Source organism: Callorhinus ursinus, unplaced genomic scaffold (genome assembly GCF_003265705.2).
Source record: "Callorhinus ursinus isolate GAN/ISIS: 27379988/994484 unplaced genomic scaffold, GSC_fseal_2.0 scaffold37, whole genome shotgun sequence".
Taxonomy (NCBI): domain Eukaryota; kingdom Metazoa; phylum Chordata; class Mammalia; order Carnivora; family Otariidae; genus Callorhinus; species Callorhinus ursinus.
The window spans coordinates 729,423-750,848 of NW_027397099.1; the positions used below are offsets into that span (position 1 = coordinate 729,423).

At 46.1% G+C, this 21,426-nt stretch overlaps 1 protein-coding gene across 2 annotated transcripts in view; it reads right to left on the bottom strand.

The window, feature by feature from the left end:
- Window positions 1-10,574: 10,574 nt before the first annotated feature.
- Window positions 10,575-21,426, bottom strand: part of ST3GAL2 (ST3 beta-galactoside alpha-2,3-sialyltransferase 2) — a 49,366-nt gene continuing 38,514 nt past the window's right edge. For both annotated transcript variants that reach the window (XM_025888876.2, XM_073880033.1), the window contains exons 4-7: window positions 17,007-17,186; window positions 14,318-14,363; window positions 13,897-14,016; window positions 10,575-13,085 (exon numbers count right to left, since the gene is read on the bottom strand). In XM_025888876.2, the coding sequence (XP_025744661.1) occupies window positions 12,912-13,085; window positions 13,897-14,016; window positions 14,318-14,363; window positions 17,007-17,186 (520 nt within the window). In that variant the 3' untranslated portion in view covers window positions 10,575-12,911. The remainder of the gene's footprint in view (window positions 13,086-13,896; window positions 14,017-14,317; window positions 14,364-17,006; window positions 17,187-21,426) is intronic.

Consider the following 21,426-nt stretch of genomic DNA (forward strand, 5'->3'; position numbering starts at 1 on the left):
GTATTTTGTCTTTTGGGGTGCTGCCCATTCTTGCCTCATCATTTTACTATTGGATTGCCAGTCCGTAATGATTTTAAGCCACTGCTATTTTAAGGAAATTAGACTTTATCTTAAGTGGCGGATGTTTTCCTAGTTTGTCTTTACAAACTCATTTTTCATAACATTACACGAAAGTTTAATTTTAATGTTACTTGGATTTCATTTTTAAGAAATCTGGATTTATGTCATGGCTAGAAAAGTTTTCCTCATCCCGGTGTCATAAACCCCAATTTATCCTGTACTCATTCCAGTATTATAAATTACTTATTCATGTTTCCTATAGTGGCAATTCTTGGGGAGTAAATTATCTAAATTCTTCTAGATCTTTAAATGTTTTTCCCTGCTTATTTGCTGCAAGTGATTATTATGGTTGTGTCAAGAGTGAGTGGGTGGCAGAGCTGTGGGTGTGGGCTGGAATCCATGCCCCCCAGGGAGTGAGAATACAAAGGATCCATTGGGAACCGATGTGAGTGAATGAAAGGCTGGGTGTCCCCATAGGTGTGGCCAGGTGCAAGAGAGTGCCTGCAAGTGTGTGAGGGGTGGATGCAAGCTCAAGGTGGGAGAGGGGTTTGGAGAAGAAAGGTGGGCAAGAAGGGGAGCCAGATTGCAGAGAGATGGGGGACAAGAAGAGGGGAGAAGAAGTACTCAAGGAAGACAGGGCAAGGGGAGGAGATGGAGGAGGCCAGGTGGGGCACCAGCGTTCCAGTTAAGTGATACCCACTTTGAGCCCAAAACAACAGTGATACAGAAAAGGTAAAAACCAGAAAACACCCCGCCTGACCCAAAAACAAGGTGAATGTTTCTGTGGACCAGCAATGGGGTAAAAATGCCAAGTGCTGAGGCAGAGCTGAAGCCAAAAGCTTGCTGGGCTCTGGTCCAGAAACAGAATAGCTACCGGCTGTTGGGTCCTGTGGAGTAGAGGACACTGGAAGCACCGCATACAAGACTGGAACCAAAGCCAGGCGCGCTGCTGGGAGGGAGCCGGACTGGAACTTGACCTGCACACTGGCTGGCTGGGAGACTTTTATTAAGACCCAGACCCATGAAGGCAGTGGAAGGACTTGGACCACCCACCCCCTCTTAGAACAGGCAGTTGACACAATCCTGTTGACTCTGCTTGTTCTGTGATATCCCCAGATTACCGAATGTCAGCAGACCTGGTTCTAGAATAAAAGTCAAAAGGGCAGGAGCTGGATGGAGCCAACTGCTAAGCCCACCTGTGGATTGTCAGGGGGAAGAAATCTATGCTAAGAAAGAGTGCAAACAAGATCAAATTCACCCCAGATAAAACTACTTTTATGGAATGGCCTGATAAAAGGCGTTAAGTATGTTTGAATGTTTAAAGAAAAAAAATGCATTTCACTAGAAAAGAGCACGAAACTATTGAGTAGATTTAGACAAAAGCAGTGGCGTGCTGAAACTCCACACAAGCTGGCTGCTAAGTCACCGGTGCTGGGACGGTTTACCACCGAAGCCAGCAAACTACCTATCAGGGTTCTGTTTTTAGACAATTCACCAGCATCAAACAAATAAAACAATAAACATGATTAGAAATTTTAGAAAAGAGGAAGGTAGTCATTGACATAGTCAAATGGGAATCCTAGATTAAAATCCTAATTAGGGGCACCTGGGTGGTTCAGTTGGTTAAGCATCTGCCTTCAGCTCAGGTCATGATCCTGGGGTCCTGGGATCGAGCCCCACGTCGGGCTCTCTGCTCAGTGGGGAGTCTGCTTCTCTCTCTGCTGCTCCCCCCACTTGTGCTCTCTTGTTCGCTCTCTCTCTCTCTGAAAATCTTTTTAAAAATGGAATAAAATAAAATCCTAATTATACTCTTGAGGGTGCCTGGCTGGCTCAGTCAGTGGACTACACGACTCTCGGTCTCAGGATCACGAGTTCAAGCCCCATGTTGGGTGTAGAGATTACTTAAATATAAAATCTTAAATAAATCCTTATTATATTCTCATTTTAAGGACAAGAATAAAAATCCAAATTTCAGTAGATTCATATAATAAATATTTCTTAGGGCACCTGGGTGGCTCAGTCAGTTGAGCATCCAACTTTTGATCTCAACTCAGGTCTTGATCTCACAGTTGTGAGTTCGAGCCCTGAGTTGGGCTCCACGCTGAGTGTGGAGCTTAAAAAAAACAACCACCTATTTCTTGCTTTAAAGTCTAACACGGAAGTCTAAAGGAAGACCACAGGGGCGCCTGAGTTCGAGCCCCATGTTGGATGTAGGGATTACTTAAAATTCTTAAAAAATAAATCAGGGCACCTGGGTGACGCCGTCTTTCGGGCGTCCAACTCTTGGTTTTGACTCAGGTCGTGATCTTAGTGTCCTGGATGGAGCCCTTCATCTAGCCCCGTATCCCGTCGGGCTCCAGGCTCTGCGGGGAGTCTGAGGATATCTCTCCCTCCCTCTCTCTGCCTCCCTTCTCTTTCAAATAAATAAATAAAGACAACAGAGATAAATTTTCATTTTCATCACATCATACCAAAGGCACATATAATCAACATGACATCAGTCGTGACCTGGCAGGAGGTAGTGTTTGTCAGGTTTTTCCACTATAAAATTACCTTCTCCCTTTCCATACCTTCCTCTTTGAAAGGAAGTCATTATACACATCTAAGTTGTGGGGGGCCATGCTCCCCACTCCTTGAGGGCAGAGTAATTACATAAATTATTTGGAATTCTTCTATGTGGGAGATTTGTCTCTTTCCCATTTATTAGTTTATCCAATCATGTATTTATAGAAGTATACACTGGTGATGTTAATTTTGATCACTTGGTTAAGGTGACTTTGATAAAAAAAAAAAAGTTTTTAAGTATGCTCAAGTGTTAGTTTAGTCATCCTTCATAGCAAAGAAAGCTGAGAACTTCCCTCGAATGGTCTTCAGTGTGGTGGTTCATGGAAACAGGTTTCACAGGAAGAGCTGTGGAGACAAAGCCTGGGAGACAAGAAAAGTGGTCCAAAGGGGGCAGGGTTCCTTCTATGATTCCCTTTACCCATTTTATGACAAGTTATAAATACAAATGAGATATTGCAGGAAGACCTTCCATGTTGTACTTTATATATTTATGAATTGTTTGAATTATTTTTGTAATGAATATTATTTTTTAATGTTAAAAAAAGAGACAAAGTTAGCAGAGTATAGCAAAGAGAGGATTAAACCCAGATCCCTCTGAATGTAGACACCATATGTTCGCTCTACCTCACCAAGCCTTCTCCCTGGAGAGAAGCCAAACTGCCAGAAAGAGCCTGTATTATTCTCCAGAAAAGAAACAGTTGTTAGATGAAAGGTGTTAATTCTATATTCTTAGAGGAACAGGCTGGTCCTGATACCCATGGTTCAGCAAGAGTGAGGCGAGGGGGCATCTTCTTGCAATTTTGTGGGTTAACTGTCATCAGGGCATAGACTTGCTGCAGAAGCTGTGATTTTTCTGGAAGGGTAGTGAGAAGGGGATTTTAATTTTTAGGGCGGCTGGGTGGCTCAGTTGGTTAGGCGACTGCCTTCGGCTCAGGTCATGATCCTGGAGTCCCTGGATCGAGTCCCGCATCGGGCTCCCTGCTCGGCGGGGAGTCTGCTTCTCTCTCTGACCCTCCCCCCTCTCGTGCTCTCTCTCTCATTCTCTCTCTCTCTCAAATAAATAAAAAAAATCTTAAAAAAAAGAATTTTTAATTTTTAAAAATACAGGTTTAGGATCTGATCTTTTCCCTCACCTGGCAAGGAAAGATGTTTCCTAACCTGGCCAAATATGTCACAGGAAGCAGCTCCTTGCTTGCTGAATGGCAGCCTACAGCTGTTCCTGTGATGGGAAAAACCTTTAATCCCTTCCTTCCCTTCCCCAGCATCCATCCACCCCTGCGCAGGCGGTAAATCCAAGCACTTCTCTCCAATGAGCCCTCTATGTCATAGACTGTATTACTGCTCATCCAAATATGGTGCTTCACCCAGAAGAGGGTTACACATCTCTGCTAAACTCAGGCATGGCCATGGGACTTCTTTGGCATCAAGGACATTTGAACTTCTTGAAAGAGAAGCCTTAAGAGCCAGTATGTGGTTCACCAGATTCTGTTTTCCCTGCCCCTGAGACCCCAGATCCATCACGGATGGTACCACTACCAGTCTGGGTCCTTGAGTGACCACGATAAGCAGAGAGCCCTGGGGTGGAAATGTGGTTTGAGTGAGAAATAAACATTGCTGTTTGGAGCCACGAGTTTCAGGGTGTTTGTTACTGTAACATAACCTAGCTCATCCTTACCCCTCCATGCCATGGAATGGCTGGTTCCCTGTCCAGCCACCCTAATGCCAACCCGAATAGCAGGTAAACCCCATCCATGTACACAAAGTTCCCAAGCAGTTTCTTGATCCACTATTTCAGAAGAGAAAACAATCTTCAATTCCCAATTATTTAAAAAGCCAGAGAGTTGTTCAATAAGCAACCACAATAAACCTACTCTGTGGAGACAAAGGGAAATCAAGGAAGGAAAAGGGGTCTACTAAGTACATGAGTAAACATCACACATACCAAACTTTCCTTCCCACAACCCCTGTAACCTACAAGGAAGAAATGAAAAAGGGATCAACTCCCATGGACAAATGGGGGCAATTAATCAGTAGAAAAGGAATTTAACAAAATGTTTGGAACTACAAACAGGATGAAAAAGCTCCCATTTTTAGCAATACAGGGTACTATATAGAGCATGAAAAAAAATCCCAATCCAAAAACCAGCTACAAAGCTGAGATATATATACATATTTTTATATATAATCTGTTTGAATATATCAAAGAGCTACCACTTTTAGGGTTTTATTTTTTACATTTAGTTCAGATTCACTTGGCATTTTGGTGAATGGTTTAAGGTAGGGATGTAATTTTATCTTTTTCCAAATGGTTATCTAGTTGTCCCAATAAAATTTATTTAAACCTCCCTCTTTTCCTAAGTGATTCGAGAGATTATCTTTATTGTTAACCACATTTCCATATGGACTCAGGTCTAGGCAACCAGGCTAATGAAACAGAGTAGAGTATCCAGAAATACTCAAGTGACCATGGGAACATCAGGGTAGTGGTCACCCTCAGAGGAAGGAAGGGGTTTGTGCTTGGAAGGGAAGATGGGGTCTGGACTATTCCCACAGCTTGGGTGGCAGCTAGGAGCATTCATTGGAACATAACTGGGTTAAGGAGCTCCACAGTTTTCCATACTGGCTGCACCCATTGACATTCCCACCAAGAGCATTTCCTTTCCTCCTCATCCTTACCAGCACTTCTCTCTCATTGTTTGTTTTTTTTTTTTTCAGATTTATTTATTTATTTTGGGGGCAGGGCAGAGGGAGAGAATCTCCAAGCTGACTCCCCGCTGAGTGGGGAACCTGACTGACACAGATGCCAGGCTCAATTTCACGACCCATGAGATCATGACCTGAGCTAAAACCAAGAGTTGCACGCTTAACCCACTGAGCCACCCAGGCGCCCCTCTCTCATCTTTTTGATAACAGCCACCCTAACAGGTGTGAAGTGATAACTCATTGTGGTTTTGATTTGCATTTCCCCGAGGATTAGTGGTGTTGAGCACCTTTTTTTTTTTTAAAGATTTATTCATCTATTTATTTATTTATTTGAGAGAGGGAGAAAGACACAGAGAGAGAGGAGGGCCAGAGGGAGGAGACAGAGAATCTCAAGCCGACTCCCCACTGAGGATGGAGTCCAATGCGGGACTTGATCTCACAACCCTTAGATCATGACCTGAGCCGAAACCAAGAGTTGGTCGCTCAACTGACTGAGCCACCCAGGTGCTGTAACACCTTTTTTTTTTTTTTAATATTTTATTTATTTATTTGAGAGAGAGAGCACAAGACGGGGGAGGGTCAGAGGGAGAAGCAGACTCCCTGCTGAGCAGGGAGCCCGATGTGGGACTCGATCCTGGGACTCCAGGATCATGACCTGAGCCGAAGGCAGTCGCTTAACCAACTGAGCCACCCAGGCGCGCCTGTAACACCTTTTTATATACCTGTTAGCCATGTGAACATCTTTGGAAAAATGTCTATTCAGATCCTCTGCCCACTTTTTAAAGTCTATCTATCATCTATATCTATCTATCTATCATCTATCATCTATCATCTATCTCTATTTGCTATCGAGTTGTAGGCATTCCTTATATATTTTGATTATTAGCCCCTTATCAGATATGTGGTTTGCAAATATTTTCTTACATTCTGGATGTTGCCTTTTCATCTTGCAGATTTCTTGTTGTTGTTTTGTTTTGCAGGGGGAGGGTCTGCTGTGCAGAAGCTTTGTAGTTTGATGTGCTTTGTTGCTTCTGCTTTCAGTATCATATCCATAAAATCATTGCCAAGATCAATGTCAAGGAGTTTTTTCCCTATGTTTTCTTCTAGGAGTTTTATGGTTACATTTAAGTCCTTAATCTATTTGGAGTTAATTTTCCTGAGTGATAGAAGACAGGGATCGAGTTTCATTCTTTTGCATGTGAATAAAGAACTATTCTATAGGGCGCCTGGGTGGCTCAGTTGGTTAGGTGACTGCCTTTGGCTCAGATCATGATCCAGGAGGCTCAGATCATGATCCAGGAATGTAAGCATGGGGGGTGGAGGGTGGGTCCCCCGCTCAGGAGGCAGTATGCTTCTCCCTCTGACCCTCCCCCATTTCGTGCTCTCTCTCTCTCAAATAAATAAAATCTTTAAAAAAAAACTATTCTATAACTCAATAATTCTACTTCTGGGTATTTATCTGAAGGAAATGAAATCACGGTCTCAAAGAGGTATCTCCACCTTCATGTTCAATGCAGCATTATTTACAATAGCCAAGACATGGAAACAACCGAAATGTCCATCAATGGATAAAGAAAATCTGTTGTGGTGTGTGGGTATGGGTATATACAATAGAGTATCATTTAGTCATAAAAAAGGAAATTGTGCCATTTGTAATGATGGACCCTGAGGGCATTATGCTAAGTGAAATAAGACAGAGAAATAGTATATGATCTCACTTTGGGTGGGATCTTTTTTTTTTTAATAGGTAGAATCTTTAAAAAAAAACTCATAGAAACAGCAGATTGGTGGTTGCTGGGAATGGGGATGGGGGTGGGGGGTGAAGGTAGTCAAAAGCTACAAACTTCTAGTTATAAGATAAATAAGTTGTGGGGGTGTAATGTATAGTATGGTGACTATAGCTGACAATATTGTATGTCTGAAAATTGCTAAGAGTAGATTTTAAAAGTTCTTACCACACACACGAAAAATTTTAGCTATATAAAATGGTTAACTAACCTTACTGTGGTAATCATTTTGTAATATATACACATATAAAAGCACTATGTTGTATACCTTATATACTTACACAGTGTTATATGTCGGTTATATCTCCATGAACCTGGAAAAATAAACAACATTCTACTTTTTCTAATTCTTCCATATAACATGCTCAACCACCTCTTTTCTCCTTTTCTTTAGTCCATTTCAATAACCAAATGGCAGTGGGAATTGCTTTTCCTTTACCACAGAAATCTATATATCTATAAATACATTTATTATAGATAATATTATCCTATCTTTGCTTTGCCAAATAAATTTCCATTATGAAGCTTTTATTTATTTTTTAAAAGATTTTATTTATTTATTCATGAGAGACAGAGAGAGAGAGAGAGAGAGAGAGAGAGAGGCAGAGAGAGAGAAATGCAGAGGGAGAAGCAGGCTCCCAAGGAGCAGGGAGCCCGATGTGGGACTCGATCCCGGGACTCCAGGATCATGACCTGAGCTGAAGGCAGACGCTTAACCATCTGAGCCACCCAGGCGCCCCATTATAGAGCTTTTAAAAAATAATAATTCATGATCTATTTTTGCACATTTATCTTTGTGCTCTTTTCTGCATATGTATCATATCCCACAACAAAAATAGTTTAAAATTTTAATTTAAAAAATGCATTTAGTGATTGGTACACTAACATCTTTGAGGAACTCTGTGGTGGCTGTCATGTCTAAGTCATAGAATAATGTGATCCCAACATGATAAAGGCCAAAAAGACATGCCTAACTAGTGCCTAACTGCTTGAGATGGTAGACACATTTACCACAACAAACCACAGGATAGTAACTGGGGTTTTTACCTACAAGGATTTGGGAGAAGTTAAGGTCCTTTGAGGAGTGACTGACATAGCTCTGGTGTGTAGAATGAATCTTCCCCAAGCCTTTCCAGAGGGACCCATTTTCCGAGTGACAGCACACTAGGGAAAGGGAAATACCCAGAGCTTCAGGAGTTATCAGATACTAGCTCCAACATCTGAATACCAAAGTTGTCCACCATTTAGAGGCTTATTATGGCAAATGACAGATGGAGCTCTGATCCAAGTCCATTTAATGGTGGATTCAAGATCACAGACCCATTTTAGGTACAAGCATACTTGGGGTGCCTGGGTGGCTCAGTCGGTTAAGCATCTCACCCTTGATCTCAGCTCAGGTCTTGATCTCCTAGTCATGAGTTCAAGCCCCACGTTGGGCTCCATGCTGGGTGTGGAGCCTACCTTAAAAAAAAAAAATGGGCACAGACATACTTCTGAAATATTGCAGGTTGGGTTCCAGACCACGGCAATAAAGTGAATAACACAATAAAGCAAGTCTGAAGAATTTTTTGGTTTCCTAGTGAATATGTTATGCTTACACTATACTATAGTTTATTAAGTGTGTAATAGTATTATGTATAAAAATGTTATATACCTTTATTAAAAATACTTTTTTGCTAAAAAATGCTAACCATCTTGAGGTTTCAGCAAGCTATAATTGATCACTGATTACTCTACCAAATATAATGAAAAAGTTTGAAATACTGTGAGAATTGCCAAAATGTAACAGAGACACAAAATGAGCAAACACTCTTGGAAAAATGGCACGGACAGACTTGCTTGCCACACAGTTGCCACAAATCTTAAATTTGTAAAAAACAACAACAAAAGGGGCGCCTGGGTGGCTCAGTCGTTAAGCGTCTGCCTTCGGCTCAGGTCATGATCCCAGGGTCCTGGGATCGAGCCCCGCATCGGGCTCCCTGCTCCACAGAAAGCCTGCTTCTCCCTCTCCCACTCCCCCTGTTTGTGTTCCCTCTCTCGCTGTCTCTCTCTCTGTCAAATAAATAAATAAAATCTTTAAAAAACAAAAACAAAACAAAACAAAAAAAAAACAACAAAAAACCCCTATCTGCAAAGTGCAAAAATACTAGTCATGCCTGTAATTTCCTCAGTCCCAAAAGGAAAGAGAGACATTTACTACCAGGCAAAATCCCCATATTGGTAACCTGACCCATGGAATGAGGGTGATTATGAAGTATGGGCCAAACAGAAGTCCCTGGAACTATCTCCAAGATAGTAAGTCAAAAGTCAAACAAACAAACAAACAAAAAACCCACACTCTGGCAGGATCTGTAGATTGGTGCTGCCATCAAACTTGAATTATACAGGGGTGGGTGATTTCTTCCTCATCCCATTTACTCAACATCTTGAGTCTTAGAAATTGATAGTAGTTTATTACAAATGCAATCAAATGGTACTGCTAAATTATGGTTCCAGATGTGGTATCTTTGTGGGATCGAAGCAACACAGTTCTTGGCCAATGTGGGAAAAAAAAAAAGGATACAATTTGGTGGGACTCTTTGATTCTGGAGCCAGCAGGTACAGTTTTTAGGAGTCCTGCTTCAACCAATTACAGCGACCTATAAGGCAGCTAGTGGGACCTGGACAGGAAATGGTTCTCAGCAGCCCAGGCTATGTGTGCACTCCTGTACCAGGCCTTAGGACTCAGCCAACCAAAAGCTATTAGAGCGTCTGTGGTAGACAAAGATGTATGGAGTCTCTGAAAACTCCAAATAAGAGAATTATAGCCCAAAGTTCTAGGGTTTTAGAAAAAGACCAATACCCCCCTCCACCAAAAAGTATTCTCCATCTGAAAAGCAACTCCTAGCTTGCTCTTGGGCATTGGCACAAACTGAATTCCAGGACACCAAATGACTTTAGACTCTAAGCTATCCGATGTGAGATCTGTATTATTTGATCCACTGAACTATAAAACTGGATGTTCAGTGGCATTACATTGCATGATGGAAGTAGGTTGAAGGAGTCCAGACGGTCCAAGGAAAGGGTATGAGGAGGTGCCTCAGATGCCTGTGGCACCGGCTCCTACCATTCTGTCGATTTCCTGCCAATCCACACCTACAGCATCTGCAGAACCTGGAAATGTAGAGGAAAAGCCCCATCCCGGTGCCTGCTGGGTGTACATGCTATGGGGCCCCTGCCCTGCTGATCCACTCAGATGCCCCAAAAGACAGTGGTGAATAACCACCATTTCAGAGGGCACCTCTGGCAGTCCGGGGTTGGGAGGCCTCATGTAGAAGGGGCAGGTGTCTGGGAGTCATTCTCTTCCTCCTTCATACATTCCACCCGATGTTCTTAGTCATTACTCAGTGACAGCCCCCCAGTGACAGATATGCCTTCTTTCCATGATCAGACCCATTTCAGAAGAGACAAGTGACTATATAGTTTTTTTGTTCTTTTTAATTCAGAAAGAGAGAGAAAGGGAAGAAAATAAAAAACATTTGTTTAAATAACTATTGCAGAAAAGGAGATCTGGGCTGGATGCTGGGACCTACCTCTTCCAGAAAGGGGATTTATTAATGTTTTAAACAAAACAAAACAAAAAGAAGAAAAAGGAACAAAAGGAAATAAATTATTCTGCTCAATACTGTTTGGCATAATTGCATTGTTTTTTCATCTTCTAAACACTCCGAACAGCCTCTTCAGGAAGCACTGAGATGAGACTGGCAAGAATGGCTGGTGCCTTGACTTTCTAAAATGGTGGGGGAGGCCCTGAGAGAGGCGTTCCACTATAGGCCCCCCCCAAATCCACCCCCACTCTTTACTCCTACTTTTGGAATTGGGAAGGAACAGACTCAAGCTAAGTTCTCAATATATTAACTTTCGGCATGCCCATTGCCCTGCCCCAATCCTCCTCTAATATACTCCCCTGCGTTACTGTTCCCCCAGCCAGCTGCAGGAACTACACCAATGGCCAGGAGGCTGCTTGGTGGTATCAACTCACTAAGATAAAGGGTGGTATTTGTGTACCTCACTGTTGGGAAGGGGGATCCTATTAGTGGTTTGGAAGCTTCACAGAAGCCCTTTCCCCCCTCCGAAACTTCCTCAACCTCAAAGGGTGAGAATACCATCAGCAGCTTCCTCTAGGGACTTAAGCTGGGTTCAGTCATGCAAGTAACTTCTAGTTGTAACCCCTGTTTGTTAGCATCCCTGCCCTTCCAGAGCTGGAAATGGAAAATGGGTTAGAGCAAGGAGGTAGGAAGTGAGCATGGGGGAGGGGATGCATGAGCAGGAGAGGAGGCATGCAGGTGGACAAGTCTACTCCTCCCCAGCTAGGATCCCAGCTATTTGCATGGCCAGCTTAGAATTTTAAAAAGAATCTTTGTTGGTCAGCCATCCCTGGTAACCTCAAGTTAATTAAATTAGGAGACCAAAGCAAATTTCACCCCCAAGCAAGAGGTTTCCTACTCCTCTTTGGGGTGATGGGTGAAGGAAAAAGGTGCATGCACCAGGCAGCTGGGCTCCCCATCTCCAGGCTTCTTTCCCACGTGTTGCTTTCTCTCCCTAGAGCCGGCCAAAGACGTGCGAGTGGGGGTAGGGGGTGGAGAAGCAGCACTGACCCCCCCCCCATCCCAGGGCAAGTTTTGATTTTTTTTTTTCCCCCAGGACAAATAGGCTGGTGAGGAGGCCCAGGACCAAGGGGGAAACACTAAAAAAGTTGTGCGTGAACAGTAAGGGGCCGAGAGTACACGAGAGTGAGAAGCACCCTGCATCTCAAGGGACGGGGCTTCCTTGTCCCCTGCCCTGTTCCTTACACCTGTGTTCCAGAGTTAGGCCCCGGGCGAATTCCGCCCCCTAGCAAGGGGGTGAATACAGTTCTAGTTTACTGGTGAGCTGCTCAATGCCCTGGTCAGAAAGGCCATTCCATAGGGTGGCCAAAGGGGGGGATGGGGAGAAGAGAGGATGAGGGGACCCACACGTCACTGCATTTCTTTGGTGGGTTTACACTCACCCATCTGGGCCTGACAGGTAAAAGAAATATGGGGTCCAAAATTCTCTGAGGCCTGAAGAGGTTTGAGAGGGCTCTAGCTTTTCCCCTGGGATGAAAGCGCGCTCCCTGGAAACCACCTGATCTCCCCTAGACCACCACAAACGAACCGCCAACGCCCCTCCGCCCACCCCGAGGTCACGAGGGACACCCCCCCCCCCGCCCCGGCAAAGGAAAGCCCAGCCGCCGCTGCCCCGCACCTTCCCCACCGTTTCCTCCTCGGTGCCCCCGGCCGAGTAAGGCCGACAGGAGACTGACGCTCCTCCTGCAGAGCCTGAGGAAAGTACTTCACTGAGGCCGGATACAACCACACTACTCCTTAAAAAGCATGAAATAAAATCCTACCCAAAGCATAGGGGAGTGGGGATTCAGCGGCCGCCGGCCCGCCTCCGAAGGCCATTGATTGGAGGAGACGGGACCCGGCGCCGGAAGTTCTCCTTGAGTCGCATGATTGGTTGGGAGAGTCTCCGCTCCGACTGCAGCGCTGATTGGGTGCCAGGCCCGGACCAGCCCCCAGAGTCTCTTGATTGGCGGGGGACAGCCGGCGCTCGCTGGACTTGCAGCATGATTGGTCCAGACCGCGGCCTGGCGCCGCTCCCAAGGCCTGGAGACGCCCAACCGGGCACCGCGCCCTCGCCGAGGCCGCCGCCCTCGGGCTGGCCGGGAGTCCCGGCTGGGAGCGCGCGCCGCCGCCTCGCGGCTGGGCCGGAAGGGTCGCGGCGAGGCCGGGCTCAGTTGCCTCGGTAGACCTCGATCTTGCTGGCCTTGGCCAGCATGTCGATGATGTGGGCCTCGAAGTCGGCGTCGTGCACTCCCGTCTTCCGGAACTCGCCCGCGTACCGGTTATTCTCCCAGTAGTGGTGCCAGTTGCCCCGGCTGTCGGCCCCGAACCCGTACACGTTCACCTGCAGGGGAGGGCGGCGCACGTCACCCCGCGTCGGGGACCGGGAGAGCCTCAGGTCGTTGGTGGGCTAGGACAACGGGGCCGCGGCGACCCGACGGCAGCCGGTTCGCAGAGCTCGGGAGGCACCGGGAAGACGGGGCACCCAGGCCAGGAGCTGAGGACACTCTCCGCTGAAGACCTACTCCCTTCCGGTTCTTCCGCCCGTCTCCCTGCAGCAGGACGCTTCAGTCTAGGGCTAGGACGGCTCTCAACCCTTGCTAACGTCCCTTTTGGTTTTGGTTTTGTGGCTGCTCTTGTCGTTTTGTAATGGAATACTTTCAGTGTTCCAGGTCCACACAATTTACTGGCAGAAGTGGGTGTGGTGGGCGTGAGCATGCCCAGCATGGCACAGCCGCCCGGCTTGCTAGTGAGAAGCGGCCCCTTGAACACACACACAGCAGGCTTAGCGCCGCCCACCGCTGTGCGAGAAGACCATCCGCTGGAACTTAACTACATTGTTTCCTTTCTAAATATATTTTTGATTACTTTTTTTTTCTTTATGGCAAGTAATAACCAATTATGGTGGTAGGGGTCTATTTCCTTTTTAAATAAATTTAACTTTTCACTGAAGTGATTTCAGATTTGGTAAAATGAACGTAAGTGACTTTGGGAAATGAAGATGTATACTTTACAGCCTAGAAATGGGGGAAATCAGAGCCACTTGGTTTCTGTCTACAAAAACTCATTCCTCTTGCTCTGCTAAGCCCTAAGAAGGGCTGACTCCCTCTGCTCCATGGGTATCCCTATTTTACCCCTAACACTGGGCTACCCACCTCATCACACACATGCAGGGCAAAGAAGAGCACCAGCATCCCTGTGGAAGGGTACCGCCCGTGATGCTCTGTCCACCGGTCGTGGATGTACTTGAAGAAGGCTGGGTTATAGATCTGAACCTGGGAGGAGAAAAGGGAACAGACACATGAGGGGCTTTGGGGGCCTGGACACTCAGGTCAGTCTCTGAGAAGCTTCTGCCAGTTCCTCCATGCTTGCCAGCAGACCTGTTCGTCCATGTTCCCTGGTTCCTATGGCCTCTGAGGGGGTCAGGCATACCAGCAGATGGGGGAGGGGATACTCTGAAGGTTCTGGAAGGGCACTGGGGGACACCTGAGCCACTGGAACGGGCACACCATGAGTCAAGTCTGCACTGTTTGCAATGACATGGGGATGAAGAAGGGGGAGGAAGAGGGAGCTTACCTTTTCTTTGTCCACTCGAAGGAAGGACTTCACTGGCGCATAGGTGCTTCAAGTAGAAAACAAAACAAAACAAAACAAAACATTTAGATGGCCCCTGGGATCTAGAAAGGCTCAGAGATGGCTTTCTTCCCTCACAGGCCTAAGTGATGACAACCTTACAACAGATCCCCTGCCTCCGAACTGCTTCCATAGCACATCACTGCAGTACCTTGCTCAGAAACCTTCAGAAGCTACTCATGTCCTTCATGAGAAAATGAGGATGTGTTTTAGACAAACACTGGAGCCTTCCATTATCCAACCCCAACTTTTCTTTCCACAACACTCAGCTGTGAACTCCCCACTTGATTTAGCCAATCATTTCACACCCACTATGTCTGCGTCTTCTGCCCACGATGACCCTTTCAATACTATACTCACATTTGGCACAAATCCCTCCTTCCCTATTAGCCAGCCATGGTACCTATAATCTACACTCTTTTTCTAAGTATTATGGGACTTAAATTCAACAGCACTTATTTTAGCCCTTATGTCTCCCCAACATAAGATGTCTAAGAAACTGTAACCTATACTTCTGTATTTAAAAAAAGATGTGGTGTGGCGCCTGGGTGGCTCAGTTGGTTGAGTGTCTGACCCTGGCTCTGGTCATGATCTCAGGGTCCTAGGATCCAGCCCCATATCAGGCTCTGTGTTCAGCAGGGAGTCTGCTTGTACGCCCCCGCCCCGATTCCGCCACTGCTCATGCTCTGTCTCTCTCAAACAAAATCTTAAAAAAAAAAAAAAAAGTGATGGCGGGGGCGTCTGGGTGGTGCAGTTGGTTAAGTGTCTGACTCTCAGTTTCAGCTCAGGTTGTGATCTCAGGATCGTGAGATTGAGCCCTGTGTCAGGTTATCATTCAGCTCAGCGTCTGCTTGAGTTTCTCTTTTCCTCTCCTTCTGCCCCTCCCACTTGTGCTCTCTCTCGCTAATAAATAAATCTTTTTAAAAAAGATTTAAAAAATGTGGTGACGGCAGGTAAAAGGTGAAACAGCCTAACTGTCCACTGATGGGTGAATGGATAAATAAAATATGATATAGCCATATAATGGAATACTATCCAGCTTTTAAAAGGAATGAAATCCTGTACATGCTACAACATGGATAAACCCTAAAAACATTATGCTAAGTGAAATAAGCCAGACACAAAAGGACAAACAATATGATTCCACTTACATGAAGTACTTAACAACAGTCAGATCATAGAGACAGAAAGACTAGTGGTTATCAGGGGCCTAGGGAGTGGGGGAGATAGGGAATTATTGTTTAATGGGTACAATTTCCATCTGAAATTGTGAAGAAGTTCTGAAGATGGATAGGGTGATGTTTGCACAACAAAGTAAATGTACTTAATGCTACAGAACTGTGTGGTTAAAATACATTTTATGTTATATACAGTTTTTTGGCTTATTTATAATTTTGGTGGAGGATGTGGACAGTGGCCTGAGAAAGTTAATTTTTACTTATTTTTGCTTTTTTAAGTAACCTCTACGTCCAACTTGGAGCTTGAACTCATGACCCCGAGATCGAGTCACATGCTCCACTAACTGAGCCAGCCAAGTGCCCCATATGTTATAAACATTTTCACACACACACACACACACACACACACACACACAGTGAGACAGTGGGTTAGTGGTTCTTGCCTACGGCTGGAGGGTGGGGATGGAGGGAGTGAGGGTGATGGCTAAGGGATACAGAGGTATCTTTATTTTTTTTATTTATTCATTTGAGACACAGAGATAGAGAGAGAGAGCATGAGCAGGGGGAGAGGCAGAGGGAGAGGGAGAAGCAGGCTCCCTGCTGAGCCAGGAGCCCGATGTGGGGCTCGATCCCAGGACCCTGGGATCATGACTTGAGCCGAAGGCAGATGCTTAACCATCTGAGCCACCCAGGCGCCCCCAGAGGTATCTTTAGATCTTTAATCTTCATTTTTAAGAAGATGAAAGAGTTCTAAAATAATTTCTGATGGTGACACAGCACTGTATTCAATAAAAGCCACTGACTTGGATACTTTAAATGTGTGAATTGTACAGCATGTGAATTATATCTCAATAAAGCTGTTAAAAAAAATACTTGGTGATGAGGGGTGTCTGGGTGGCTCAGATGGTTAAGCGTCTGCCTTTGGCTCAGGTCATGACCCCAGGGTCCTGGGATCCAGTCTCACATCTGCTTCTCCCTCTGCCTCTGCCTCTCTCTCTGACTCTCATGAATAAATAAATAAAACATTTAAAAAAAATACTTGGTGATGAAACTAATATGTGAGCCAACTATACTTCAATTAAAAAAAAGAAAGAAAGAAAGAAAAATACTTGGCAATTGAATTTCCCGAGGTTCCTAGCAACTGCCTCTAAAGAAAACTCTCAGAAGCCAGAGGTCCCACAGTCAGGAGCCACCTCCTGGAAAGGAGACCAAAACCTTTCCCCCCTTTCTACCACCAGTATGCTGGCTGTCACTATGCAGGAAGTGACACTGAACAGGCTGTGGCCTCAGCTGGCCCATCATTTTGGGCCCTCCCTACAATGGCCTCCCTCTTCACCAGCCCCTCTTAGTCAAAACATTCTCTTAAAAGAATTTTAAGAGCCACTTCCTGGGAGGAGTCCTCTCAAAATGCTCCTGTCACCCATATTCCCCTCCCAGTCAGCAGAGTGACTTACAATCGGATCTGCCCTGTGGACAAAGCGCTGGCAATCCATAGTAGGTCCAGGGCTTTGAAGGGCACCAACACGAAGCTGACGTTGGCGGGCAGGTTCTTGGCACTCTCTGGGTACATGAAATGGTGGGTGGTTCGGCTGCCAACATCCTGCTCAAAGCCCACGGTTGGCGCCTGATTCATCCTGCAGGGACAAGAGGGGGACATGAGAAGAAGCCACCATGGAAACCGGTGCAAGATTTTTAGAAGACAGTTTGGTGCCAGCCATCAAAAATGTAAATGGGCGTACACTTTGACCTAGCAATTCCATTTCTAGATATCCTACAGAAATGGTTGCCTAAGTCTACAAAGACATGTGCACAAAGATATTCACTGCATTATTTTTTTACAGTTGTGAAAAGGAGAATCAATTTAACAATAAAGAAGTGGTCAGTACATTTTTTGCACACTCACATATGGAATACCACAGAGCCACGAGAATGAATGAAGCAGATTTACATGGGCCGGTAAGAAATAAGCCCAGTGAAAAAATCCAGGTGGTGTGAGGTATCTGTCCCACTGCTTTCCTTTTAATGTATATCTTTTGAATACTGCTATGTGCTGCAGGAGGGAATTAACAAGACACAAAAGGAAAACTTAAAACTACATAGTGTGAATCCATTTTTTGTAAAAACAGAAAAAGGAGGCAGAGAGAGAAAGGAAGAAGGAAGAAAGGAAAACATACTTTTGTATATGAATATAACAAAATCTGGAAGAGTATTAAAATTGGTAACAAAGTTTACTCTTGGGAAATGGATGGGGAGGGATACTTCATCTTTCAGTGTATACATTTCTGGGGTTTTTTTCCCCCCAATAACCAGCACATATTACTCTTAGGCGCTTTTTTTTTTTTTTTTTTTTTTTTTTTAAGAAAAGAACAGACTTCTACAGCTTCAACCTTACCTGGCTGTTCTGTCCTCTTTCCTAAAAGACCCTGGAAACACGGTAAGAAGCTGAAGCATTCCCTCAGCTCCTGGGCCAGACGGCAGCCTCTACGCCACCAGCCCCAGCCCCTCTGTCCCTGTACTTCAGCTTCTTATCTACCTTTCTGTTCCAAGGCCAAGAGGGATGCTCCAAGTTCTGACAGCACCCACCTCGGCTGTCCCCTGGTGATGTGCAGTGTGGCTCTGTCTCTCCCGTGCTGCCATGGCAGAACTCAGAAACCTAGAGCGGGCTTGCTACCCTCCTGAGCATAACAAGCTGAAAAGCCTTCTACTTCCTTTCAACTGGTGCAAAACGTAGGATCAATAAAATCAAGGCTCCCTCTTTTGGTGAACATCTTTAAAGCAGGTGATCCAGCTTTGAACATAAACGTGTCGGTCTCTTCTGCTGTGACTATTTATGAGAACATTCCTGTCTTGTGTGGACCACCTTGCAGAATCATGACTACCCAGGGAGGTGACCATAACCTTGCCTTCCAATGGGGACAAAGGGACCTCGGAGAGAGGGAGCAAAGTCTCCATGTGTTTTCTCTGCTTTTTATGCCTATTCTGTGAAACCAGTATGAACATTACGTGTCCTTACAGTGGCTGGCACCACTAGCTGGGCTTGGTGAAGACCTCCTGGGGCGCCCATTGATGGCACGACGCAGTGAGAGCATGTTCAGGATGCCCCACCACTACTGGTCATATTGCTGACCTCCTACCTCTCTGCTTCCCTTTCCTTCAGGGACTGGAGACTGTTTGGGGCTGGGAAGCCATAAAGCCTGAAAGTGGCCTGATTTGGAACTAGAGGGTGAATCTTTGTTCTTGGCCACTTCTGTTCTGGTCTGGTTCAAGCAGAAGCCTAGAATCTTCCCTATAGGACCAACTGTCCTCTGGCCTCCATTTCTTTAGGTTAACTGCCCCTTTACCTCCTGTCTGGGTGCCCCTCTGTTCTCCTGGTCTTTAGAGTTCAGAGATACTGTCTCTTAGAAGAGCCTAGAAGTATCTTTTCCCATGTAGTAATAACCATTGGCTGGGGCTTTTATAGCTGTGCACACAGCCTAGTGTGTCCTGAGGTCACCATAGCTACAGTGTGGATCTGTATTCTGCCACATCAGCCCTGGGGTCTTTGAGGAACAGAGCAGTTTGGAGAGAAAGCCTTAACAGGGACAGTGTTTCTCAGCTGCCTGGGGTACGTAAGGGGGTAGCAGGAGGCAGAAGACTTGGGTGGGTGACACTCAAGTTGGCTGGGGCCTGGACTGGGCAGGACTTGGGGTCAAGGTTCACTTTGGTGAGTACCTAAGAAACAAACCTCATATCACCTTACATGGAGAGGCCAAACTGTTCCCACAGATCAAAGGGCTACAGGTGCCCCAGGTTGGCCCCTGAAGACACCTACCTGTCCCCATCTGCCTTTTCCCCTGCATCTGCAGCCACAGTTCTGACAAAGTCCCTTCTTAGACCTGTCAGGCACAATCACTGCCTCCACCTCCCTCAGGTCCCTACCACTTGCTGGGCAGGCACCATCTTTCAAAAGTCTGGGAATGAATGGAGAAAGAGGTCCAAAAAGATGTTTCAGAACCTCCAACGTAGAGGGTAGGCACAGGGCATGCTTTTGAGGACAGGATTTTGTGTTGAGGCTCTGATTCATTCTGGAGAAGCCAAGCCCTGAAAGCCAGGGCCAGAGCAGGATGGAGGATGAACTATATCTCCATGACTCAGGAGAAAAGCATTCTAGGATTCTATCTGTTCCTGGTTGCCTCCACCCGCCAAAGAAGCATCTGAGGGCAGAGGCACGGGAGGGGTGGATGTGGATTCGTGCTTCGGGTTTGGTATCTGGTCACCTAGTCTCTTCCATTCATTCATGTATTTACAGTGAGTCTACAATCTGCCAGGTGCTTGTTTTAGGAGTTGTGGATCTATCTGCTGGCTGGCCGAGGCAGGACCAGTCCAACTCCATTTGGAGTTGCCAGCAGGGCTCAGAAAACACATAGGAGGAGGAGGCAGCTGGGGAGTGGCGTAGGGAAATACGGGTAGAGCCATCATTTCACTATAACCCAGCTTATATTGGTCCTGCTTCCAGAGAGCAGGGAGGCCTCCCCACTGGATCCAAAACCAAGACACGCCTATCAGCAAAGAATCACCTCCACTGCCATCTAGCTCTTTGTACAGATCAGCAAAAAGCCAATTCAATCTGGGTCAGCCCTTCCACAAAGCAATTCTGGGGTCCACTCCAAAACACACATCTCCGAACCTGGTCCGGGTAAGGGAACCTCTGTAAATTCCTCTCTGCAGCCTGGCCTGACCAGGGACCACCCGGGTGTCATAGGAGCCCAGCCTTTTTGTCTGCTTCCACTCTGGAGCTTCCCAACCAGCACCGACCAACATGCACAATGAAAGCACCCACTTGGTACAGGTGGCAGGGCCGGCAGGAGCTTCAGGCACTCCACAGCATTTCCTTGGGCTTCCCAAATGTCCCAGGGCTGCACAGAATTGATGGACTTCTCATTCCCCACTCACAGCCGCTGTGTCTGGGTGGAGAGAGCTCCCTCGCCAGCAACCAGCTTGCCTCCCTTACATTCAGAGTGCCAGCAATGGGAGGATGGGAAGAAGCTCAGGTGGCTCTGGGTTCCTGGATGAGGCCTAGCCTCCCTCCTCTCTCCCCACCCCCCACCATTCTCAACATGAGAAAGGTTTTGCAAGGAACGGTGAAAGCCTCAGAGACATACTGCTGCCTTGGTGTTGCCATGGAAACAGCAACAGTTTCTAAGACAAAGCCCTTCCTTCTGCCTCCTGGGGAACCTGGTCTTTCTGCAATGCTGATCCTAAGAGATGCTTAGTGAAAACTGGGCGTTTTCAGCATCTTCTCTCTTAAGGCCCTTCTCTCTTCACTCTTAAGGCCCTTCTTCCACCAAGGAGTGGGATGGAAGGATCCCCACTGGCATTTCCTGTCCCCAAGTCAGGGAGGAAGTCAGAAAACACTGGTTCAGGAGCAGAATGAGCAGCCCATGTTCAAGTTGTAAGTCTACCATCTAGGGGCACCTGGGTAGTTCAGTCAGTTAAGTGTCCGACTCTTGATCTCAGCTCAGGTCTTAATCTCAGGGTCATAAGTTCAAGCCCTGTGTTGGGGTCCACGCTAGCTATGGAACCTACTTAAAAAAACAAAACAAAACAAAAAACAAGTCCACCACCTAGTCCCTGTTCACCTCCCGGCTCATAGCTCTGTGTCTTTGAAATGAATGCCCCCCCCACAACCGCTCTCCTTTCCTCAAGGCTGGACACAGATGTCTGTTAAATGAATTTGCCCCCACATAATCTAAACCTTATGAAATAAAGGTAAGGGACAGCAACCCAGAGCAAGCACTAAGCAAATCCTTTTCCTGCCCAGGACCTCTGTCTTCTGTTGAGTCTGCCAGAAGGAATCATCTGTGGCTATTTATCAAGACACTAGTGTAGGGCCCT